Here is a 26,383-nt window from a genome sequence, read left to right as displayed (position 1 = left end):
CCCCCCCAATAAGAGTAAATACTTTTATTTCTGATGCATCCTTCCAGAATTTCTCTATGCACATATAAGCACATGTAAATATATATTCTTGTTTAGCCCTGCACTCTGTTGTTTTTTAAAATTTTGCACAAAAGGAAGCATAACATATACACTGTTCTGCATTTGCTTTTTTCAAATATATTTTGGAGATTATTCCAGTTTGGTACATACAAAGCATCTTCATTCATCTTTCCCTTTCCTTTCAAACACCTGAGTAATGCTTCATGGTGGAGGGCTCACTCTAATTCCTTACACCAGTCCTCTGTTGATGGGCATTAAGGCTGCTCCCAGTCTTCTGTTACTACAATTTGATAATGAATAATCTTGTGTGCCTGCCATTTCCTGTGTCTGTTAGATTGATTTCCAGAAGTGGAATTCCTGGGTCAAAGGCCATAAGTATGTGTCACTTGGTTAGATAGTCCCAAGTTTCCTCCTAGAGTGGTTGAAAATGATCCAAAATTTGTACTAGTATTTTTTTCTTAGTGCTTTAATGGTTACTCATTCTCAAGGCTTTTTTTTTTAAAAGGAGATATTTGTATCTAATAAAGGCACAGATTTAAGTATACTGTTCAATGAGCTTTAACAAATGTATACACCTGTGTGGCCACACCCCAGTCAAAATGTACAATGTGCCTGTCCCCAAAGCCCACTCCCTCCCCTTTGCAGGCAGTAACCTTCCTGCGCTAGCTGATGCTCTTCTGATTTCTTAGACTTACCAGTTCCAGAACTTCCACCGGCTGGAGTCACATAGTACATACTCTCCGAGTCTGGCTTCTTTTGCTCCATTTCTGGATATTCTGTTTTGTTCCATGGATCAGCTTGCTCTCATGTTAGTATCACACTTTAAAAATTAGATCAAAGTTTTATAAATACATTAAAAATTGTTAGAGGGTATTTTCTCTTGATACTTCTCTTTTTTCCTGAAGAATGCATTTCTACTTGGTACATCCTTGACAGTCACAAGGGATCCATTCTCTGGCTTTTATGTATTTCCCAGAATTGTGTGCTTCAGGGAGCATATATTTTACCCGATTTGGTCAGCAGCATCAGAATGGTTATTCTCAGGGGCTATGCTGTGTGTGTGTGTGTGTGTGTGTGTGTGTGCGCGCATGTGTAAAATAAAATTCAATATTATGTGCATTGATATTTGAAACCAAAACTCCTATTTCTGTAGTATATTAAAGTTTGACTAAAAGCTTTGGAATTATTTTTCCTGCCCTTTGTTCCCGTGAAGTCCATTAGCAACTCTTCTTGGTTCTGCCTCCTGAATTTGTTTTCCATTGGCCCATTTCTCTCCACCTTGTCTGCAGCCAGTAGGATCCCCAGAGTAAAATCTGCTGGTGCTGTACTGTCCAATGTGGTAGCCTCTAGTCACTTGCAGCCATGTCAATTAAAGTTAGTTAAATAAAATAAAAAAATACAGCTCTTCAGTTGTATGAGACATATTTCAAATGTATAATGACCATGTGTGGCTAGGTGCTGCCATGTTGGGTGGTAAAGAACAGAACATTCCCATCACCCCAGAGAGCTGTCATGGACAGGGCTGCTTTCTCACTGCATTTAAGATAAGTTCCAAGACCCTCTGATGGACTTCACAGCCCAGGTCATCCATCTCTTGCAGCCATTACCTACTCCTCCAGGCTCCCCACTGTCCCTTCTCCACCTGGCAGTTCTGGAACTATGAAGCTCAGAGCCTGTGAATACACTGTGCCCCTGACCCAGTCTTCATTGGGTTAATTGATCATGTTTTGGATCTTGGTGTAAATGTCACTTCCAAGAGAGACCTGACTTGTTCCCTATAATCTAAGTTATATTCCCCTTTTATATGCTTTCTTATGCCCTCTCCTTTTTCTTCTTTAGAAGAAAAATATGTTATCTCTAATATTCGCTTGATTATTTAATGTCCATCTCCTTAACAAGAACTTCTTTTTCCTTTATTAAAGTTAGTTGATAATGCAATATTATATTGGTTTCAAGTGTATAACATAGTGATTCAATGGTTATATACATTATTAAATGCTCACCCCAACTAGTGTAGCTACTGTCAACATAGAAAGATGTCATGGAACTATTGACTATATTCTCCATGCTACTAAAAATAAAAATAAAATCCCCCTGACTGATTTCCATTATGATTAATATTTTGTGCCTCTTTATCCCCTTTGCCCATTTCAGTAAACTTGAAGATGGGAATAGAGGTCATCCCTTTCACCATCAAAGCCCCGATGCCCAGTATAGGGTAAATGCTGTGTAAATACTGAAATTGGAGCATTCTAAAAGTTATAGTTCCTCTTGAGAGGCACATATGTGTTGGTTGTGTGAAAATATCACCAAAAGAGGCATAGATTTAAAAGCAGTCCAGAGACCCCTGCCTATTAGGGAGATAGTTATTTATGGCATTTACTTTTTGCTGGAAGTGTGACTTAGCCTGTAGTTTTTACAAGGGTGATTCAGAGCTGGACTAGTCAACTGGTTTTAGAGTCACCAGCTTGACTTCAGTGTACATGTGATTGCGGGTAAATGAGCCTTAAATTAGGGTAGAATAATTTCAAGTTGATGGCTGAAGGGGATTGGCTACCCTGGGACAGCCCTAGGCTTACAGCAGGCCACTGAGTCAAGGGTTGGGGCCAGCTGATGAGATAGCTGAGGTGAGGGGACAAGTCTGGTCATTCACGTTCTGTTTAAACACCCAGGTAGGAAAGGCTTGGGCCCAGAATTTCATGTTTTCTTAGAAGCCTTCTGAAAATTTTTGAGTGAGTTTCTTGAGAAAATTCCTATTCTTTGGCTCCCACATTTGTGTCCCTTCCCCCAAGACAAAAGAAAAAAGCTCAGAAACAGTTGGCATCCCCAGAATGAGTTCTAACTGGGTCCTGATCCCCGACAGTCTAAGGCCACCTCCCCGTGCGAGTAGGAAGGAGTCAGTCCTAAGAATGTTCTCTCTGGCCTCAGTTTGGAATTTTCTCTCTGCACAGACTTCTAGAGGTGACCTGGCATCATTAACTGCTTTGGGGGTCTTTTTGAGGGATTTAATTTTTAATAAAAACACCAAAAAACAAGAAAAGTAAATGAAGTTGTCAAGGTTTCAGGTAGGACTCAGATAACGGCTGAAGGTAGAGCCTCCCCCTGCTGGTTTCAGCTGCCCCCAAGCCCACCCATTGGCAGGTTTTGCTGTATTCCTGTAAGTCAGCTGTAGAGTTTCATGTATGTATACACAGCAAGTACTAAAAACTACAACCACCTGGGTCAGTCTTGTTTCAAACTTGCTTGTTTCAAAGCCTACTTGGTGCTCTTCACCTTTTCTTGCTTCTGCTCCCTTGGCTGTAGCCAGCGGCTCGTGACAGCTCCTGACAACCAGGCCTTAACTTCGAGTGGGACACGGTGAAACTGACTGAAAGCCGGCACTGCTGCTGGGAAACTTTCTCGGCTTATCTTTTAGTTTGCACATCACTAATGAAACTGAAAGTGCAGAGCAGTGAGGGCTTGGTGCCAGCTAAATAGCACACACTGTAGGACTGCCTGGGTGTGGCCCTTAGCCTCTGGCATGGCCCTTTGGCGCGTAGTGGGGCCCCAGCAGTCAGGCCACCTATGTCTGGATTCCAGTGCTACCACCGTCCCTATGACTCTGGCCTCAGTTTCCTGTATGTCAGGTGGGGACACAATCACACCCACCTTAGGAGGCTTCTTGTAAGAATGAAATGACATGACTGACATAGAGCACATAGTAGGTACTCATACATATTAACTGTCAAGGGTGTTATCATTATGGTACACTATTACCACTTGTATGTAACAATTTCATACCCAAAATAGACTGCCCAGTTGTTAAAAAAAGACTCAACAGTGGAGCCCTCTAGGTTCTAAGGCAGAGATCAAAGCATCATTCTCCCCTATGATGAGAGTGTAATTGTCAGTAAATCCATTAAGAAGCAAAAAGCCTTCCGTATGGTTGGCAGTCCCCTTTCTCCTGATGATATACCAAGAAAAGGCAAAGCAGAAGCAGATGAATCCATTTGATGTTCGCTCTCATTAAGAGTGGACTCTCGGTTTCTAGAGGAGTATGGAAAAAAGCAAAACTTCTGATGTAGATAGTTTTTGTCATATCTGTAAATACAGGGGAAAATGTCTTGTCTTTGAATTCTTCAATTGAGCCCTTAAAGAGCCTTGTTTTAATAACATCTATGGTCTGATTATTAGGGTAGTGCAGTGTAAAGCAGCTGGAAATACAGAACAGCACAAGGAGGAAAATTAAAACTGCCCAGCCCCAACTGTGTGGTTAGTTAACATTCTGACATATTTTCAATACATCATATGTGTTTAAAATTCAATTTGGGATTCTACGCCTTTATATGTAAACTGTATTTTATTTGCTAACTTAGCCTGTCATTAAATGTTCGTTTACAGCATCATTTTAAAAATAACTGTGGTGTTCTACCATATGGATATTCCATAACTGATTCATATCCATTACACGTTATGGAATGTTTAGGGTTATTCCAGCTTTTCATTTTGACAAACATCCATAAAGCTAAATCTATCCATGATGTAGCATTTTTCCCCAGGGAACAGTATATGACAGCCCCCACCAGTTGGGGTCATTCTTTTAAGTATTTTTCCAGTAAACATTGTTGTTTTACTTCTTAATTTCTTTGCTCACTAGTGAGGGTGGTCCTGTTTTATCTGCTCTCCATATATTTAGCAATTACTTGCATACCTTTGTGAATTGTCTATTTAGGACCATACACATTTTGTCAGGGTGTTGGTCTTTTCTTGCAGTGGAAAAGTATTTATAAAAGGGAGTATTAACCCTTTATCAGTTGTTAGAGTGATTTCCCTTTTCTAATTGTCTGATAATGGCTAATTTAGGGGACATTTATTGGACATAAGGCTGACTATTCGGAAGAGACATGTTTTTCTTCTGTAGTCAATCAATTCTTGAAAGTTTTTTTCATGTTCTCCTCAGTCATCTCTGCAGATGTGAGCCACAGACCTGAGCGAGTGCTGAATGAGACACACTGGTGGAGTTTACCCTGGACTCCCTTAGGAATCGTGTGTCTCATTCTGATGGCTCTGCCTGAGGAATGCAGTGCCTCTGAAATCCCCATCCCAGTAAGCTCATGTGGGTTTAAACAGGCACTGCTTGTATCTGTGTGGTCTGCTTTGCCTGTCCCAAACCCTCCCCAAGATTTGAAATGATAGAAATAATAAAAACTATTGTCTCTCTAAGAATTGCCTTAGACAAGAAGACCCCCAATGGCATGGATAACCCCACAGGTACCTGAATGTGCAAACACCTAGATTCCCCCCACCACCTTGCCTTTTCCACTGCCACTGGGGAGGAGGAAACCCTAAGGGGCATCTCTTCTGATCCCCACCTTTCCTGGCCTTCTTGGCAGTTATCTCCAAGCTGTGCTCCTGTCCACCATCTTTGCTTGGCAAATACTTACTGAGATATCAGGTGGGCGGGGTACAGCCACTTCTCTGCCATTCCCCAGGCCACAACAGAGGGAATCGTCAAGAGGAGGCCTCTCCTCTCTGCGTTCAGATCCTTTACACCACAGATATTTAAGTACCATTATGTGCTAGGCTGCAGGGCTACGACCTGCAAGAAGCAAGTGCTTCCTGGGGGGCACAGACAAGTAAGCAGGTGATGGCAAATTCAGGGACGAATCTCAGGTACAAACATTCCAGGCTTATTTTATAGTGTTTTGGGAAGGCAGAGGCTGGAGAGCCAGCATTTTGTGGTGCTGTGTCCTGGCCCCTTGTACACTGAGGCCTTTAGAACTGCACCTCCCCTTCTCCTGCCCTCTCCTGGGTGGTGAGGGGTGTTGTCAGGATCTGCCCTGTGCAGGTGGGTGGGGCCAGCATGAGCAAACTACCTCTCCAGACTCGGAGCAGAGCAGGAGTGAGGGGGACGTGCCTGTGCTGGCGGGGCAGCCAGCCTCTGCTCGTCTCCTCGCAGGATGGACCCCATAGCTTACAGTGAGCTGCTGAGACGGTCCGGCGACCAGGTCCTTCAGAACGGAAACTTCTCCTTGGCCATCAGAAAGTACGACGAAGCCATCCAGGTTCTCCTGCAGTTGTACCAGTGGGGGTAAGTGTTTGGATTTTCTCCCTGTCTGTTTTGCTTTCTTTTTAAGTAAATGGGAACTCATTCTGCTGTTTATGTTTTCTTCTCCTGTCTTACAACACCACCAGTTTCTGTTTTCTTTCTCCCCCACTTCCTATTTGTCTTCTCTGCATTATCAGCTCAGACACTGCACAGAGTAATGCAGGAAATAGAAAGTGAAACACAGGGGGCTGCTGACAAACTTTACCCAACCCCCCCGCCCTTTTGTCTGGCTATGAGACCAGAGTTCCCGGGAGGACTGAAATCCCCAAACCTCTGTTGTCAGTCATTTCATTTTCTTTCTGATCCATGCCATCTGCCCACTGGCTGCAGTGCACACCCCTTGGCAATGGAGCCTCACCTCTTCACCTGTCCCTGCAGCTTCTGCCATACTTGTTCCCAAATATTTCAGTTTCATGACATGCTTAAAAATTATTAGGGACCCCAAGAGCTTTCGTTCATGTGGGCTATAGCTGTCAGTGTACTCTCCATTAGAACTTACATCTGGGAAAAGTTAAAAATATGTATTCATTCACCTATTTAAAAATATCAATAACATACCCATGATGTGTTAACATAACACATCTTTATGAAAAATAACTTAGGTTTTCCCAAACCAAAAATTTAGTGTGAAGAGTGGCACATTTTACATTTTTGCAAATCTCTTTAATGTCTGTCTCAGTAGAAGACATCTGGCTTCTCACGTCTGCTTCTGCATTTGGTGCACTGTGATTGCACACATGGTGGGGCCTCTGGAAAGTTCTGCAGACATGTGATAGGATGAGTGGGAAGAAGCCACATAGTGTCTTAGTATGGTTGTTGTGTTAGCATCCTGCTGCTATAATAGAATACCACAAGCTTTGTGGCTTAAAACAATACAAATTTATTATCTTGCAGTTCCAGAGGCCAGAGCCTGAAATGGGTCTTATAAGGCTAAAATCAAGGTGTCAGCAGGGCTGTGCCTTGTGAAGGAAAATCTGCTTCCCTGTTCTGTCAGCTCTGAGTGGCTGGCTTGTGGCCCCTTTGTCCAACCTCAGAGTGCACCGTTCCGGTCTGCCTGTCATCACAGCGCCTGCTCCTCTGCTGTAGCAATGTCTCCCTCTCATAAGGCACCCTTGGGATTGTATCATTATCCAGGGTAATCTCTTCTCAAGATCCATAAATTAGTCACATCTACAAAGTCCCTTTTGCCATAAAAGATAACATTATTTGGGGACCATTATTCAGCTTACTATACCTGTGGAAACATTTCAACCTCAGGGACTATGGGGAGTTGCCTTGGGGACTCCCCAGAGGTTCCTAGATCATACCTTGGGAGCAGCTGTAGTAGAGGAAGCAGAGGTTGGCGTGTGTGGGCTGCATGCAGCCTAAACCTGTACCGAGAAGTGCACTGACTTTACATCACTGAAACATGGTCCCACCTCCCACCTCCTGTCACCTCGGTGTTTGCATTACAGCTGGACTTGAGTAGCACTGCTGTGGGCCTACCATTCCTCCTCCTGGCTCAGATCAGAGCTGTGTCAGAGAGGTGCCTAGAGCTCCTCATTTAGGGCAAAATACCTGACTTTCTTAAAGAGGGGGCGTGTTGGTGGTTATGGCTGTAGACTGACCCCACACTGTGAGTGTTCAAATCTCAGCTCTAACACTTACTAACTAACTGTGTGCTGCCTCAGGGGCCTTCTGCCGAGACCCTTCTGTCTTTTATGAACCTTCCTGACACTGTTCCTCCTGCACATCACCTGCTGCCTGCCTTCTGCCTCTGCCAGCTGATGTGGAAATTTAGGTGATTGTGGTGTACTGAGAAGGTGCTTACAGGAGAAGGGTCTGAGGGCAGCAGGAGGGGGCAGGGAAGGACTCCAAGCAGGCGTGGTGTGCAGCTGGAGTCCGCTTCAGCCTGACCCCCCTAGGGAGCTTTGGAGCAGGAATTGTGCTGCTATGGAGTTGGTCCCACTTTGCGGCAAGGGGCTGGCCTTTTGATTTCCATGTCAGCCAGCATTGGTGGAAGGCCCTCGGCCCCTAAGGGTTGTCCTAGGGAGTGGGGCTGTGTTAGTCAGCTCAGTGTGCCTTAACGAAACAGCCTAATCTGGGTGTTTAACAACAAACAGCATAACAACAGGAATTTACTGATCACAGTTCTGGAGGCTGGGAAGTCCCAGACCAACGTGCTGGCCAGTTCAGTTCCTGGTGAGGCCCACTTCCTGGTTTGCAGACGGCCGCCTTCTCACTGTGTCCTCACCTGGTGGAAAGAGAGAGGAAGCTCTTTAGTATCTCTTTGTTTAAGGACATGAATCCCATCCTGCTGGCCCTGCCCTTGTGACCTCATCTGAACCCAGTCACCTGTCCAAACACCCCATCTCCAAATACCATCACACTGGGGCCCAGGGCATCAACATCTGAATTTGGCAGGGGGTGGCATGTGAGGGCACAGTTCAGCCCACAGCAGGGTCATAACTTTCGGGGAGAAGGTAGCTCCCATCCTGCTGAGGCAGGACCTCTGGGGAGCAGGGCCCCAGGAGCCCCAGTGGCAGCCAGCACTCATTGCAGCTGAGATGCTCCACACCAGGGTCTAGGGGGTGACACTCGCAGTCACCTTGCCCACCCCCTGACTGCCCCACTGCTTCTTCTGCCCTCCTGGGGCCTCAAGGAGTCCCATGGGCACCCTCCTCACAGGCAGGAGGTGGGAGGGCCAGAGGCCTTACCCTCCCAGAGCCCTTGCTTCCCCTTTGGTCCACACCATGGATACCGGGGCCTGGAATGCCTGCCTGTGGACCCCGCTCCCAGGGCCAGCACGGTAGCTGATTTTCTAAGGGCTGACCAAGGCTGGGGTGGACAGAGCTTGGAATTGTGTCTCTGCAGTGCCAGCTGAAGGCCGAGGTGGAAAATAGAGGCCCTGGGCAGGGGCACAGTCCTGGCTCACCTGCTCTGACACTACAGTTCTAAATTTGAGGCTTGCCTTCCAGTTTATTATAAAGGAGGAGAATAGAATATATTTTATTGACACTCTGTAAGGTTCAAATACTTATACTAATACTGTCCAATAGGACTTTCTGTGATGACGACAATGATAATGTTTTAAAATATGGAATGTGGCTATTGAGTACTTGAAACGTGGCTAGTACAGTGAAGGGGCTGGATTTTAAATTTTATTTAATTTATATTTGAAGAGTTACATGTGGCTAGTGGCTACTGTACTGGATGGTGCCGATAACCCACGTCATGTGTGGGCCTCCATTTGTACTCTGGCCCTGGGTCCTGCAAATGTTGGGGTGGCCCTGCATATCTCCTGGAGGAGTGCTCATCCCGCACTGGTCACAGTAGGTCCTAGGGGACGGTGTGGTCGCATGTCCTGTGATGAGCTCTGTACCCATCCAGCATGCACAAGCGTGTGGAGTGGCTCACACCATGTCTGGACTCTGCTGAGGCTCATTTGGTGGGAACTCCCATCCTCTCGGTTCTTAGCACCAGCCACCATTTTTGCAGCATCTTTCACCAGTGGTCTCAGAAAATAAACAGATCTGTGGAGACCAATTGGAGGTGGAACCAGGGTGTGAACATTCGTCATTAAGATGTGGGAGCAGAGGATCTGGGAGTCAGGAAGGACAGGTTTGTACTTTGCAGATACCCCTGGCTTTCTCGGGGGCCGGAGGTCAGATGTGATAGCAATGATTGGGACATTTCTTACAGAAATCCCCTTCATGATGGCAGCAGCCGGCAGCAGATTGGTGACCTTCAAGGGTGGTTTTCTGTTTTTGCAGAGATGGCTTTACCAACCCAGTTTGCTCTGTCTTACAGGGTCCCCCCCCGAGATTTGGCTGTGCTGCTGTGCAACAAATCAAATGCATTTTGCGGCCTTGGGAAATGGGATGAGGCCTTCGTGGCTGCCAAGGAATGTCTCCGGTGGGACCCAACCTACGTGAAGGTGTGGTGACAGCTGGAGGCTGCTGCCTCCTTCCAGCCCTTATTTTTAAAATGGAGATGCCAGGAGTACCTCTCCTTCACCTCTTGGCGATTTAGGCCGATGCCCATACGGCATGGGAGTGGGAGAAGAGTAAGAACAGTGATGGCCAAGAGTTGGCTGTGCAAAGAGCCCCCGTAGGGGAGAGCAGAGCCGGGCCTTCTGGGGGAGGGAGTGCTGGGGGGGTCACGTCGGGTCAGGTCCCCATTGGGATCTCTGTGGAGCTCATTTTCTTCTGATGTAGTTACACCAGAACTCACAGTCTGTTTATGTTCTTTTCTGTTTGCAAGTTTCATTCTAGCAAAGCCTTATGTCGAATGCAAGCTGTCTGGACAGCATGACACTGATTCTTCAGAAAGCATTTCTAAGTGTAGAAACCAGCCCCTTTGGAGGGGTCAGGGAGGCGTGAGAGACCTGTGAAGACCCTTTAAGGTCCTCCCAAAGGTCAATAAATGATCGTTTGATTGTTTTTTCAGCACAAATGCTCTGAGTGCTCACTCTGCACACACTCTTGAGGATTTCCCATCATGGAGCTGGAATGCGGTGGGGGTCCTTGGGCTTTGCCCACACCCCTGAGGTGGCAGCTGTGGCTGCAGCCAGAGGGGCTGTGGGGGTCTTGCATGATGCTCGGGCTCTTTTCTGAGTGGCCTAACCTGCAGCTGCCCCAGACAGTGCAGCACCCCGGACCATACTCCCATCCCTACCCAAGCACCTGGGGGTCTCTCTCCTTCGCCCACACTCCCATCCCTACCCAAGCACCTGGGCATCTCTCTCCTTCGCCCACACCGCCATCCCTATCCAAGCACCTGGGGGTCTCTCTCCTTCTCCCACACCCCCATCCCTATCCAAGCACCTGGGGGTCTCTCTCCTTCGCCCACACCCCCATCCCTATCCAAGCACCTGGGGGTCTCTCTCCTTTGCCATTCTTCCCTCTGCCCATCCCTCCTGCAAATGTCCCCCGTAGGGGAGGAAGAAAACCTTTTTTATCCACCTTTTCTAGGTTCAGTGGCTGGGGCCCTGCAAATTAGAAAGCATACAACTGTTACTTGATGTGAAGTTTTATGTGTCACAGGGGCCTTCCTAAAAAAATGAAGACCCTAAAGAAGCAGGTAGGCCTGAGAGCTTATATTCCATTTTAAACAAAGAGTGATTCATTGCAGAGATGTGACAAGACAAAGAAATGCCTTAGGTATCTAGGGGCTGCGAACTGCGGGCCGGTGAAGTGGGTAAACCGAGGGACGGTAGGACTATCTGAGAAGGAGCCGGTTGTGCGGGTCTGTCCCAGGCCGCCTATTCTGTCTGCTGCATGGCCGGGGACATCTCCAGGAGAGGGATTTATGGCAGTCCTCAAGGGTGTTTGCTTTCAGTCAGGCAGGGGGAGGTCCATCTGCTGAATCTCAGTCACCTTCAGCTCAAAATAATCCCTATACCAAAGCGTCACATTTTCGGTTGGCACGTTCTGCCCCCCTCATCCCCTCCAAAATGCAAGATGGCAGAAACTGAATTCCGAGGAAGGCAAAGGTATGGAGAATTGTCTGTCAGCTTGCCTGGTTGGGAAAGAAATCACACTTCTCCCTCACCTTTTCTGATCACCTAAGGTTTTAGACTTTCAAATAAAGGTTAATACAAATCAATAAATAATCAGGGGTTTGATGTTAAGTGGACTTTCAAATGAACCCAGTTGGTGAACACCTTTTAGTGTTTCAGAATATTGCTTTTGGTAGATCTTGATGCCGATGCATTCGGGTGATCAAAGTGGGGGAGGCACTTAAGTATCGTTTTGTCCCTACTCAGGGTTGTACAGTTTGCATACAGGCAAAACTAAACCATTTTCCTCCATTAATCATTGTAATCTTCTTCTTTCTACAGAAATACATTTATTTTTGCCCCTGGTGTATATTGCCCATAATGTGGAGCTCGATAACTATCAGTGCTTGTTATCACAATTTCCCCCTACATGCCCAGTGGAAATTGTGTTTGTTTTGATGAAAGGAGTGGAGAACCCTCTCCATGTTTATGTGAGGACCTCATTCTGTCCGGAACACTGAGGTGGCAGGATTTTTCATTCCTCTCTTCTGCCCAGGCTGCAACTCGAGGCATCTGTAAATAAACCGCACATGTGGTGGGAACCAGGTTCGACACCTCTGTGTGTCATGTTAGATGCTGTTGGCTTGAAAGGGATTATTTTCTTGGCAGTTAAAAATGAAAGGAAAATGTGGCACAGAATGTAATGTGGAAATGCTGCCTCGAGTGCTTGTCAGAAATCTGTGTTGACATGGAAATGAGGTGCTTGGAGGCCATTTCCTGTGCGGTCAGTCTGGCTTTTAGCAGCAGGTGAAAAGAGATGGGGGTGCTACAGTCTTGCCTTTTCCTTTTCCAGGGGTACTATCGAGCTGGCTATTCCTTGCTGCGGTTGCTCCAGCCTTATGAGGCCGCTCACATGTTTTTTGAAGGTCTTCAACTTCTGCAGGACAGCCAGGACCAGACCCAGGTCGCTGATTTCCTCGTGGGAATCTTCACCACTGTGGGCAGTAAGTCGGAACTGGGGGATGCGTGCCTTCTTTCTTCCTTATTACTATTTTTCAAGACCTTGTTATTTTATTTACATGACTCCTGGGGACTCAGGCTTCTGGGGAGATCATTCCAGAGTGTTTCTTTGTGGCTAATTTTTGTAGTTCGAATGATGCTGGTTTTCACATTAGAAAGCAAATTTGGAAGCTTTGGGGGTTCGTGCCTGTGTAAAAACAGCCAAGTCCTTTTGCACACATCGCTGAAGTGCTCCCAATCTTGCTTCAGACTTCTGTGTTTCCTGTGTTGCTATTCATAGAGCTTTCCCTACTTACACTACTTGTTTCATGTGATTTTTGCTCTTTTCTTGATTTTTGCATGGATTTCTCCAGCATATTGAGGAAATATTCTTACTTGTTATAAGAATAACCTGAAAGGGCCGATGGAGGGACCTGTGAAGGGGGACAGTGGGAGCTCAGTGTTGCAGCCACGATGCTCAGTGCACCAGGGGCCTGCACACTCAGCCTAGGGGTGGGGCCATGGGCTTTTGGCATCACTGTGTTAGAGTATTACTTTTTTAAGGACCTGGCCTGTGATGTGGCTTTGTCAGTGGTCTGGCATAGGCAAAAGCAGAACCCCAGGACACCGGTGTATTAGCCTTGCCAGTGACAAACGTGCTGTCTCTCTCTCTGGTTGTCTAAGCACAGCCTGAGGTTCCACCGGTCACCAGACCACTGTGTTCAAATACTGCTTCATCAAATATAAGATGGCACTGACCTAAGATGTGCTGTTGATTTATTCTCTATCATTGAGAGACAACATCCCAATACTGGAGATGTTAGAATATGAAAAATGGCATGTGTTAGAATTGCTGAAAAATGGTCTTTGGCTTTGCCCAGTGGGGAAATCACCACCGACAGTAGATTCAGCTGTTGTAGATCCTATTCCCACTGCTGGGATGGGGAAGCAACCGCTGTGGTCTGTGAGTGAAATCTGACAGGTTTTGGCACCGGGAGCAGTCCCAGGCAGTGAGTGGGGAGGGGCTTGAGGTGGGCACAGCTGTGTCCCCTCGACAGAGAGTGGAGTCTCTGGACAGCTGCTGCTGGACACAACTGCCCAGCCAGCCTTTTGCTGACAGTGCAGCCCACTTCCGTTTCCTCTGAACCCGTGGCTGGGCCCAACCCTGCTCTTCCTCACTGTCTGCTCCTAAGAAATCACTGTCCCACCAGAAGCCGGGCCCGAGCTCTGGGAATTCCAAACGGCTGCTTCCTGGTGCCTGCCCCTTTGAGAAATCGGGATGGTTTCCATTCTGCCCCATCCTGGGAGCAGGCAGGTGACTGGACTTCTTAGGCAATCCATCCCATACTTTTCAACCGAAGTACTATTTGGAAGGTGCATGTATGCCCATGACCCGATTGCTGCATTTTGAAAAATTTATGGAATTTTTAAATCTTTTCACACAATATATATTCTTTTTGATATTTACTTATTTTTGGAAATTGATGACCCTGGCGAGGTGCCTTGTCATTCTGGCCCCTGAGCTGTCCCCTGGGATGTTCTCATCCATGAGTTTGAGACATGTGGTTTGGTGGATCTTGAGAGGCCACTGGTGGGAGGGCCACCAGGTTAGAAGAGTGTGTCTTGACTGGAAGAGATGGACTGTGGTTGGGCCCCATCTTGGTTACTGTCATGAACTAGCCATACAACACGCCAGGAAGCCTGACCTCATTTGTCATGGTTCTTTATCTGTTGGGTGAAAACATATGTCACACCTTTTTTAAAGGAAGTGAATTTTGTAACTTCCCTTCCCTCCTTGTAAGTGGAGATAAGAGGCACTGCCATATTGGTGTGGTTGAGGGATTAGGTGTTAGCAACACGGGGCTTGGCAAATAGGGAAGCTGAGTGAGCGCCGGCTCACATGACACTGCCTAACTCTTCAGGACTGATTTTATGGGGGAGCTTCAAATGATTGCCGCTTTGTCAGTGGTGTAGAACTTTGTGCCTCGAAAATGCCTTTCTTTTTGATACCTTCAATTTACCATTTGTCTATGTGTGATCTTAAATGGAGGACCTTTCCCCAAATGTTCCAGACATTCCCCAAATTAAACTTTCTAAACTGTGGAACTTTCTTTCAGATGACCCCATTGTTTTGCAAAGTTTCTTGCCCTGTTTTGATCATATTTTCACTACTGGATTCTCGATGGAAGTGTGGCAATCTGTAATAGAAAAGTTGGGAAAGAAAGGATTATGGCATGTAAGTATAAGGAGATGGCTCTCCTGTAGGGCAAGTACATTCCTAGATGAAATGGTTTCTTTTTGTTGGCGCTGGGTAATTGTATTTTCTTATTTGTTCATCTTGATGCTTAAATAACCTTTAACTAAAACATTATTAAAGATGGAATGTCACTGAGCTATGTTGATTAATCAGTCTCCACCTTTTTGAAAGAGGATGCATACTCAGTCTGTGGCACCTTCACTCCTGCTCTGTATCTCCATTGTTATCAAAGAAATGGAAGCCCAGGTGTGAATGGTAATGTGTGATGAGGAAGATAAGCACCTCACATTCACCTTCATAACCCTTTTCTGTACTGATGTGCTGGTGCCCTGCCTGGGCTGTACTGATGTGCCAGATGCCCTGCCTGGGCTGCTCAGAGGGCTTCTGGGTAGCATTCGGGGACATGGCCTGCAGGCAGCAGTGGGGTCGTGGGGGCCAGACGCAGGGCCAGGAGTCCACAGAGCGGAGAGGCACAGTGGACCGTGCAGCCTGGGTGTGTCACATAGATCCTCCTTGAATCCTAATCTCCTGGTTTCTGTTTTGGGTTAATCACTTCCCCTCTGAACCTCATTTCCTCATTTATGAGTGGCAGGATATAAACTTACTCCCTCAGGTTTTGGTGAGGATTAGAAATAATGGGCCGGGAGCACCTAATGTTTGCTGAGGGCTTATAGCAGGCCAGGCAGGAGCTAAAGGAGGTTTATAATACCTGGCATATGCTGGGGCCCAATGAAAAGCGGTTGTCATTGATGGTGGCCTCTGTGTGCTCATGGGAACAGGCTGGCCAAGGCTGGGAGTTTGTGAGAAAGGGCCTGCCGGGCTTTCTACTGGGACAACCGATGAAGACTCTAGAGCCAGGCAGGCCAAAGGACTTTAGAACAAGGAATTCTCCAGTGTTTGGAAAGGTTGTGGATTCCATTGGAAGTGTAATGAAGTTGATGAGATTCTCTTCACATACACACAGTTATGGGGATAGTGTCACAGGGTTCACAGAAATCCCCTGTGGTCCAGCCATGAATCCCCTGAAGCTTACTCCCATGTTGACATGTCTGAAGAAGGCAGGCAGCCAAGGGAAGGCCCAGGAATCGAGCCGGGTGGCAGGCCTGACATACTGTCAGCAGCCAGGCCAGGATATTCTCTGATAGTGGAGACAGAAGCATCTTGTTGAAAAAAAGCCAGGCCAGACAGCAGGACTGTCAGAACTTGTCATCTGGGATTGAGCGTGGGCAAGTGGGGTCTGTTTAGGGTGAGCTGTGAAGGGTGGGCATCAGCCTGAAAGAAACTGGAAGCAAGATGTGGCCATGGGCTGCACTCCTGCGTCACAGCCACTGGTGAGAGCAGACCTGCAGGAAGTTACACTGAGCCTGGGCTGTGTTAGTCCTGGAATCTGTGGATGGTCTCCACAGGGGCCTCTGGGAATGAGCTGTGTGACCTAGGGAAAGTTGCTTGACTTCTCTGGGTTTGAGTTTGTCCAGTGACTTTAGATAGGGTCAGTAGTCTCACAGCTGGTCCTCTAAGAACAAAGTCCTGATGTGTAGTGTTTGCCAACCTCTGTAGTTCTCACCGTGGCCTAGTTCAGGCTCCTATGTGACCCCCAGGCTTGGGGTTGGGAAGAGATGGGCACATCAACTCTCACAGCAAGAGGAGCCGGCTCCCCCCTCCACTTTAATGGGCCCTAGATGCTTGGGGCTTATGAAACATGAATGTGCTAAAGAATTAATTGGCATGGGATCTTTCTAAGGAGTTTATTCTTCTGCTTGCTAAGCTTGAAGAACTTTACAGGTAGTTACTTTTTTACCCCACACCCCACAGCTACCGTCACCTCTGCAGCATTGCTTGGCTGGGGCCGTGCCCATCCTCCACGGGTGCAGGCATGCGGAGCCAGCTGAGCCTCAGCAGGAACCAGAAGCTGGCTGAGCAGAGGGGTTCTGGTTATCAGGGTCCAGGATGAAAAGCTTGGCAGATGACTTAAAAAAAGACAGTGTTTTGTTTTGTTTTTTTGGTTTGCTCTGAACTTAAGATAGCTTTGGCTCTCAGAACCTATGTGTGGAGCATTGTTATTTCAATTGTTTCTTTCTCCCCCCATCAGTCATTTCTACTTCTGTCAATGAAGAAAGACCGACTACCAGGAAATATCCATGTCCCAGACTTGTCACTGAAAAGTCTCTTTGAGGTAAGGCGGCTTCTTGAAACATACGGTTTTAAGTCAGGCCCCTTCAGGCTTGTATTGGGACCTCAGCTTGTATGAGGGAACTTCAGGTGCTTCACCACAAACTTGTTTCTTTTTTTTTCCATTTTGAGTTTATTTTTATGTATGGTGTAAGAAAATGATCCAGTTTCATTCTTTTGCAAATAGCTGTCTAGATTTCCCAACACTACTGAAAAGACTGTCTTTTCCTCATTGTATATTCTTGCCTCCTTTGTTGTAGAGTAATTGGCCATGTAAGTGTGGGTTTATTTCTGATCTCTCTTCTGTTCCCTTGATCTATGTGCTTTTTTTTTTTGGTGCTGGTACTATACTGCTTTGATTATTATAGCTTTGTAGTAGAGTTTGAAGTTGGGGAGCGTAATCCCCCTGCTTTATTTTTCCTTCTCAGGATTGCTTTGGCTACTTGAGGTCTTTTGTGATTCCATACAAATTTTAGGATTCTTTGTTCTATGTCTATAAAAAATGCTGTTGGCATTTGATAGGGATTGTATTGAATCTGTAGGTTGCTCTGGGTAGTATAAATATTTTAACAATATTCATTCTTGCAGTCCATGAACACAGCATATTTTTTCATTTATTTATGTCATCTTCAATTTCTTTTATCAGTCTTTCTCTTCCTTGGTTACATTTTTTATGTATTTTATTCTTTTTGGTGTAATTGTAAATGGAATTGTTTTCTTAATTTTTCTTTCTGATAGTTCATTTTTATATAGAGATGCATATATAGAAATGCATATATAGTATACAGAAATGCTACAGATTTCTGCAAACTTGTTTCTTTATGAGAATTGTAGCTTGGGCCACAGCTAATACAGGTTTTTACTGATTCCAAACTTTATGGGTAAAGGTGATTGAAGTTTCATATTGATGTAGTGACTTCCATGATTCCTCCTGTGTGTGCATTTTTTTCTTTTCAGAAATATGCCTTCATTGGACTTTATGAGGAAATGGAGCAGATGCCTATGTTAGTCCAGTGGCTCATCTCTCTGGGTGCGAGTGTTGAGACCATAGGACGGTACCCTCTTCACGCCCTCATGCGGCTCTGCATCCAGGCGGGTAAGTGTCCCCCAGTTACGCCCCCAAACAGCTGCCCTTCCTGGGTTTGGGTGCTCGGTTGAGCTCAAGAGAAACCAGAATTTAGCCACATGCAGTTAGAATATTCAAGTGATTGGATATTCAAGTGAATGAAGGTGGCAGGGAAAGCATTTTTATTTCTCCTGGGACTGCATAGCTTGAGGAGGCCCACATTGAAAGGGTTCTGTTTTCCTAGACAAATCCTGGCAGCAGAGTGGACGTGAGACCCAAGAGGGAACTTGGGACAGAGAGCCTTAGCTGGGTGGACCCCCACAGGCCACAGAGTTTCCTCCCCCCAGTTCACATTCATTTTCTCTCTAGCCCCATGGTGGTCATGGTGGGGATTCCCAGGACACCATTGGCTATTGCTGTTCCAGTTAGCTGTGGTTCTTTTACAGGACTCCTGTTTTTGTAAAATTCTTTTTTTTTTTATTGTCTTCACCACTGGCTTTGGGATACAAATTTTAAAATAAATTTTATCTTTAAAACACACACATGCACTTTAGGCAGAACTTTGTTTTTCCTTTCCTAGTAGAAGAGATCACTGTTAGACATTTGCCTACACCATTTTAGAGCAGGAAAAGGTCTGGAGAACTTGTCCAGACACTCTTCATTTTCTAGACTGTGTCATCACCCTGGGAATGAAGGAGGGGGCATGGCTGGGGACTCAGAGACCTGGGGCACCATCTCTGCTTTAGCTGGATTTGCCCTGCCATCCATTTCACATACTGGGGAATCCATAGGAGATTTTATTCTTTACACAAAGAATGTTGGATGAAACATTCAGAAGTAAAGTCTGATTAAAAGCAATCTCATTGTCTTCCCAATGGGTTTCGGCCCTGGGCAAGTGAGACCAAAAATGACAATGGAACATTCTTGGGGTGAAAGGGTCCACACCCAACTCTATTCCCACGGTGGCAGGCCAAGCACCAGAATCCCCTCTGCTCAGAGCGAGTCTGCATGCATGCACGCAACAAGCCGGTCCCTGCCCCTGGGCCTCTCCGCCTTTGCAGCTGTCTCAGTCTCTATCCTCAGTGCTGCCACCACTCAAGTCTGTGCTCTCCTGCAGCCTTGCAGCCGTGCCACCATGTTGGCCAGAGCACTGGGCAGAGCTCTTTATATAGAGTCAATAGCAATGTATTGCCCACACATATGTAGTGAGCTAGCTGACCAGGGCCAGGTGAGAATCCGGGCCACAGGAACCTTCACTTTATCCACACTCATCCATCCTCCCAGGTTCAATAGCAGTCTAGAACCCAGAGAAGTGTGCTTCTGGTTAGGAAAGCCGTGATTGCCCATGGTATCTGCTCTCTAAGTTAGCGCCTTTGGTTAAAGGAAGGCGTTGATAAAGTCAGGTCTTCAAGTTTATCCCTGATTCGTTTCTCAGAAGAAAGCTCTGACACAGTGACAAACGGCATTCACAGAGCTGGCAGAAGTATGTGGCTTCCTCCCTTGCAGGAGCCGGGGAAGAGTCTGGGAAAGGAATTTAAGATACATGTTGTAGTGGTGGTGGTAATGTGGTAGGGTCATCTAATCAGATGTACTGACTTGATTGCTGATGGGCACTGTGCTGCCCCACCCAGGTCCTTTTTAACCTGTGCCAGGCCCTTCCTGCAGAACCTCCTTGCCCACAGGCACCACTTCCCAGGGAGCTCCTCCCTCAAGCTCACCTCCCTCTCTGGGGCATTCCATAGCTCTTGACTGACACGTGAGGGTGCAGGAGCTCAGCTAGAACTCCCTGTGGGATCGGGTTAAAGCAGACTCAGCTGAGAGCACATCTCCGTTCGCCTCCTTCCTTTGCCCTGTCCTGCCGCCCTTTTCCTCTCTTTCTTCTGAGCTCCCTCTCAGAAGTACAGGTACAAGAATCCTTGTCTCAGCCTCTGCTTCTAGGGGGTTCGACTTAATGCTGTTATGAATAACTCCCTATGACTCATTCTTTCAATGTACAAACCATGTCTCCCACCCTGTGGTGCGTGGCATCCTGCGCTGGAGTCCCCATTTGGCCTCCTCAGTGTGGTACACATTGATTTGCTTTATTGATTTTCTGTACGTAGAATCCCGTGTCAGTGACTCGTTTTAATTCCCTTCAGGGGAAAACCATCTTTTCAGATGGCTGATGGACCACAAACCGGAGTGGAAAGGCCGCATCAACCAGAAGGACGGGGATGGCTGCACCGTCCTGCACGTCGTCGCGGCCACCCAGTACCCAGAATGCCTCATGCAGCGTGAGCAGTGGCACCAGGCGGGAGGGTGTGCTGCGGGCTGGGTGGCCTCTCAGAACCCACGCAGCTGAGCACGTCTTACCCATTCCGTCTTGTGACAGGCTCAGAGCACTAGACTCTGCCTTGAATGGAACACATGGTTGGGAGGGAAGACTGCTTGCGGGAGGAGGGCAGTGCTGGCTCTGTGTACCTTTGGCTGAAGTGGCCTCAGTGGGGTTGCGTGTCCAAGGAGGGGGGCTTCTGTCTGCACATGTCCTCCCCTCATCAGGCTAAGTGCTTTATTTCATGCCGACTCTGCTTGCCACCAGACATAAATTGTGAACCAAACAGACATGGTCTGTTTTGAAGAGTGTTGGTCAGTTATTTTGTGGACTGTCTATCAGGTTGGTTTATTTGATGTTTTCTCATGATTGGAATGAAGTTATGCGTTTTTACTAAGAATACTTGAGAACAATTTTATGCTCTTCTCTGGCACCATATCAAGAAGTTCATGATGTCAGTATGTCCTATGATGTTGTCCTTATTTGGTTAAGATGTAATCTGTGGGTTTTCTACACTCTAAAGTTTCTGCCTTTCCCTCTGGAGTTGATAAATGTCTTGGAGGAGAGACTCTGACATAATGGTAAAGGGATGGGGAAGATATGCCATTGCAGGTATACCCTGTTTCTCCTCAAACTTTTGCCTACCAGTTTTGGCGTCCATTGGTGGATCTTGTCAGCAAGTTATTAGTGTAGTCTTTGATTAAGGTTGATTTTTAAATTTTGTTTTCTTCATTTATTACTTGAAATTCTTTTGTCGTGAAGAGCTCTCCCTTCTCCCCATGTATGTATGTACTTCTGAATGGGCTCATGGATATTTATTCTATGGGATAAAATCCAGTACTGTTGCCAGTTATTTTCTTGCTCAACTTGTCCCAGTTTTGGCCATTAAGGCTCCTTCAGGTGGGCTCCTGTGCTCCTTCCATAAGCTCCCATCCTTTTTTTTGGACACCTCTTTATTTTCAGGCAGCACAAGATACTCCAGGCTTAGGCTGAGTTTTCTGTGTCCTAGCCCTGGAATTAACCTTTTCTCCAAGGGCCCCTGATTCCTTTCGTTGGAGAAAGATCTGGTATTAGGTGTGATCATTGCTTCTGGAATATCGTTGCATGTGTGCGAGCCTGTGGATATACACATCTATCACTGTAAGTGTGTGCATAGATCTGTATTAAAACTATGAGTTTAGATTGACTTCTCTGATTCCAGTCCAACACCATGGTCATTTGTCCTTTCTAATCTGTAATATCTCTCATCTACCATATAATATGTTTACTTGTTCAGTACTATGAGCTCCGTACTTGTTAGCCCATACCCCTGTGCGAGAAGCGCATTTACTCATTAGGTTTATGTTTATTCTTATGTTCATTTGTGTTCAGTTCTTGGTGTTTTCAGCTTTATAGAATCCTTGACTATAGAATATAGTCAAGATATTAAATGCTTTTCTTCCTCATACCATTATGTTACTTATTTGTAGTACACGTAGGTACATTTTTTTAGTGTTTGCCTTTCATCTAGGTTTCTCCCCATATCTGGACTGGTTTATTTACATATTGGCATGCAGAGTACCAATGGTGCTCAGAGTCTAAACGTTATAAAAAGATGTACTCAGAGAAATGTCACTTCCTCTTCATCCCAGCTCCCCCTCCCCCTCCAGTTACCATTTTCCCTTCCTTCTGCCCCTTTCCCATCCACTCCCTGTAAGGGATCAATTTTTTTCATTTCAGGCTTATTCTTTCTGGATTTCTTTTGCAGCAACAGCAGATACATGTGTATTTTCTTCTTTATATGGAGAGTAACAGTGTCTATATATAGTGTTTGGTTCTTGGCCTTTTTTGTTAACAGTATGTCCTCAAGTCACTCTGTATCAGTTCTTATGCACAAATGCTTATGCAGTTTTGTTAGATATTGTCAGATTTTCATCCAGAAGAATTTTCCCAGTTTGCACAGCCACCAGCAGTATGTGAGAGGGCCTCTCTCCATCTCCTTACCAGCAGAATCTGTTGTCATGTATTAAAATTTCTTCTGGCCTGAGAGGTGAGAATTGGTATCTCAGGATTGTTTTAATTTGCATGTCTCTAATTATGTGTGAGTTGGAACTATTAAAAATACATTTGAAGACCATTTTTATATATCTTTTTTATTTTATATGTTCATGTCTCCTTCCCATTCTTCCATGGAGTTTTTGGTGCTTTGTTCCCAGTTTTTAAGAATTCTTTTCTCATTAGCTTTTGTCTGTGGTATTTGTTATAAATATTTTCTCCTAGCTTGTCAGTTGTCCTCTGATTTTGGTCTTTCTTGTTATGCAAATGTTTGTTTTTATGTAATCAGACTTATCAACCTGTTGTTTTATTGCTCCTATATTTGGAGTCAGAGTTAGAAAACTTTTCCCTATAGCAATGTTAAAGAGGAATTCACCCATATTTCTTCTAATGCCTGTATGGTTTCCCTTTTGGACATTTAGATCCCTGATCCACTGGAGTTTAATGTAAGGATATAACTTTATCTTTTTCCAAATGGCTATCTATTTGTCTCAGAAACATTTATTTAAAAGTTTACTGTGACCTCAGGGATTTGAGGTGCCACTAATTCTGACCTTTCTGTTCTATTCTGCTGGTCTCTTGCTATTCATATAGGCTTCTTTGAATCACCTTTTAAATACCTACTTTAAAAGTTGAAAGTGCATTTCACACCATGATGAACAAAATTAAAAGACACTAACAAATATTGACAAGCAAGTGGAAAAATTGGAACCCTAATACACTGCTAATGGGGTGAAAAATGGTGCATCTGCTTTGGAAAAACATCTGGCAGTTACTCCAAAAGTTAAACAGAGTTGCTGTGTGGCCCAGCAATATTACTCCTCAGTATAGAAATGAAAACATGTACAGGTATTTCTGTAAGTAATTATTAAAGATTTGGAGGGAGATATGAGAAGGGTGGATGGAGTACCTTTTTAAAGGAGCTTGACACTTTTAAATCAGACACCTAATTTTCCTTAGGTTATGCTCTGGAGAGCAGGAGTTTTTGCCTCCTTTGGGCCAATACACTAATTGCATTAGTTCTCTGTGCCCTGTAACGAATCACCATGAACTTAGAGGCTTGAAACAACACCCACTTACTAGCTCCCAGTCCTGTGTGTTAGTAATCTGGTGTGATGTCACTAGGTTTTCTGCTCAGTGTCTCCCCAGCTCAAAATCAAGGTATTGGCTGGGGCTGCATTCTCTTCTGGAGTTCTGGGCCTTCTTTCTAGCTCACATGGTTGTGGTGGAATCCAGTTCCTTGAGATTGTAGGGCTGAGATCCCTGTTTCCTTGCTGGCTGCCAGCCAGAGGCTGCTGTCAGCTTCTGTAGGTCACACACATTCCTTGTCATGTGGCCCCTCTCATCAATGCCAGCCAAGGAGAATTTCTTGTGTATCAAATTCCTCTCATACTTTGAATCTCTGCCCTTTACCATGTCTGACCTCTCACCCTTGACCTTTAGGGTTCATGTGATTCAGTCAGAATAATCTCCCTATCTTAAGGTCAACTACTTTGGGACCTTAATTACATTTGCAAAATATCGTCACAGCAGCATTTAGATTGGTATTTGATTGAATTGCTGGGAGGTGTGTGTCAGGGGTTGGGAATCTGGGGGCTATTTTAGAATTCCGTCCACAACAGTGAGATACGATGGGTAAGAAGTATGACCTGTTTACTTTGTCTTATTTTTGTAAAGTGGGTGAAGACGGTTGTGACTGGGAGCTGGGAGGGAGGATAGCATGAGCCTCAGTACCTTGTCAAGGTGGTGCATTTCAGGAGGGCATGGCTATGGATGCTGGGCTCAGGCTCTGATTCATTTACCACTCCATGCCCACAGAAGTCCCTGTACCCCCGGGGTACACCTGCTCCATTCTGAAAGCTATTGCATCTGTGATCACAGAGACACTCTGATGCTTGGGAAATAGATACGTCAAAGCAGCAAATGGAGCTGGTGGCCAGAGGGTTGGAATTGGAAGGGTGGAAACAGTGACAACAGAAAGACCCTGATGTGAAAGCAATTGCCACTTTCTTCCTCTGTCCCCAGACAGGCTTTTTTCCCTGCAAGAATATTCCATTTCCTCTCTAGGGAATGAAGAAACCTGAAGTCACAGCTTGTGTCATCCTTACAGCTGTACAGTTGCCTGGTAACCAGATTCCCCTCTCCTTGCTTGTTGCCAAGGAGAGGGGAAAAAGTAGAGAGGGACACACTTCTGAACCTCTTAGAGCTATTGTCCTTCCCACTCCACACAGGGCACACAGGACTTCTTGTTTCCGGGAGTTGGGTGGATTGACCAAGGCAGGCAGGTGAGGTTCTGCAAGCAGAGGGACCCTGGTCCCCGTGCCCTGAGCGGCTTGGGCAGGGAACTAGGAGGAAGAGCACTCACGGGGACATCTCCTTATGGGAGGAGCCACGACAACGCCCCCTCCTCATTTTGGCCTGCCCTAGGACAAACGGAGGATGTGCAGATGCTCCTGAGCTTTGGGGCAGACCCCACCCTGCTGGATCGACAGTCCCGCTCGGCCACGGACATCCTGAAGAGGAATAAGAACTTCAAAGCCGTTGAGAAAATCAGCAGTCACTTGAAAACGCTGGCTGAGTGCTCTAAGGACCTGTCAGGTATAGCTTCCAGTGAGCTAACTTTTTGGGGGATGGCGGTGGGAAACTGGTTCTGTGGTATTACGTCTAAATCAGTTTCTCTTTTCTTGGTAAATGCACATGGAAGTGAGACCCCCCAGTCTTTGGAAAACCTGTTCACTTTATTTGAAAGGTAGAATAAGATAACTTTTATTTGGTCTGTCTAAGACAATTTGGGAACTTCACCAGCTCCACCTTTGGACAGTGTGGGTGATTTGTTTTTTCCATGCATGCGTGCAGTGGAAAAGAACAAACTTCAGACAGAACAGGAGATGAAGAGCAAGCCTACTCTTCAGAAGGAAGCAGAGCCAACAATTTAAAATACGCATTTATCTCTACTTGTTGCTCTGTCGGTTTGGGACAACAGCGATCGACTGACTGCTGTGTAAGATGGAGTGGAGCAAGTCAGCCTTGTTGTTGTATTTTGTCTAGGAATGTTATTTGTGTCGTTTACATTCTGCTCCTTTCCTCTAAGTTTCCTGTGCTGCATCTATAGAGTTGAGTCTAAAAACTGAAAACTAGTAAATGGCATTTACTTGGTAGTATGATTATGTAATTGTGAAACTTTTCCTAACTAGTAGTGTAGCTGGACCTATAGAAAAGAATCACCAAATGTCCCCAAAACTTGGCTCTTTGAATGGGATATTCTTTATGCACTCCAGTTTAATGAGACATGTACATGCACATGAATGTATACCTGTGTATGTATGTGTGCATGTACTTTTAGACTTTATCTAGACTTTAGCCCCAGCACATATGTGCTCTTTCTGTTCTTGCACTTGCATATGGCTTGAGTGGCTGACGCTCTCTGTGGGTCTCTCTTGTTGGTTGATAATTTGTCTGAATATAGGCATTGTTCTTTAATTCTAAGTTGCACTTTCCCCCCGTATTTTAATATCTTTGAAATTGGAATGTGTTTCACAATCACTGGCATGTCAAGGTTAGAGGCAGCCTTTTCTGGTGTGTCTGACAAGCCATGGTATCTTAGGTTTATGAAATATGCTATAAAATCTTGCTCCTCACAACTGTAAGCAATTATTTCATTGTGCTCAAGCTCCCATTTGCTGCTGATTTGACGTCTCATGTCCATTTATTTTCATGTCTTGTTTATTTTCCCTCCTAGTATTTTCTCTGTCCTTGGAGTTGTGACAGTTCCCTGGGACGTTCCTAGGTATGGGTGTGTCTTTATCCACTCACCTGGCTTGGCACTTTTTGGCTCCTTTCAATCTAAGTTTTTTGGCTTGGGGAAATCATCTTCTATCATTTGTTCCCTTCTGGTCTCTTTGCCACTATATTAAATGGAT

The 26,383-nt window shown here is 45.6% G+C and overlaps 1 protein-coding gene across 3 annotated transcripts in view; it reads left to right on the top strand.

The window, feature by feature from the left end:
- The window catches only part of TRANK1 (tetratricopeptide repeat and ankyrin repeat containing 1), an 85,771-nt gene that overhangs the window by 6,652 nt on the left and 52,736 nt on the right, over positions 1-26,383 (top strand). Inside the window, exons 2-9 of one of the 3 annotated variants that reach the window (XM_073223776.1) lie at positions 5,999-6,130; positions 9,938-10,064; positions 12,481-12,631; positions 14,744-14,862; positions 16,973-17,056; positions 18,010-18,148; positions 20,257-20,391; positions 24,891-25,061. In XM_073223776.1, coding sequence (XP_073079877.1) covers positions 5,999-6,130; positions 9,938-10,064; positions 12,481-12,631; positions 14,744-14,862; positions 16,973-17,056; positions 18,010-18,148; positions 20,257-20,391; positions 24,891-25,061 — 1,058 coding nt within the window. Of the gene's footprint in view, positions 1-5,996; positions 6,131-9,937; positions 10,065-11,100; positions 11,210-12,480; positions 12,632-14,743; positions 14,863-16,972; positions 17,057-18,009; positions 18,149-20,256; positions 20,392-24,890; positions 25,062-26,383 lie in introns of those variants that run through there. The other 2 variants (XM_073223777.1, XM_073223778.1) reach the window with 2 other exon arrangements.

Source organism: Manis javanica, chromosome 15 (genome assembly GCF_040802235.1).
Source record: "Manis javanica isolate MJ-LG chromosome 15, MJ_LKY, whole genome shotgun sequence".
Classification (NCBI taxonomy): domain Eukaryota; kingdom Metazoa; phylum Chordata; class Mammalia; order Pholidota; family Manidae; genus Manis; species Manis javanica.
Note: the sequence above shows the minus strand (reverse complement) of the source record. Positions and strands in the feature narration are given on the sequence as shown.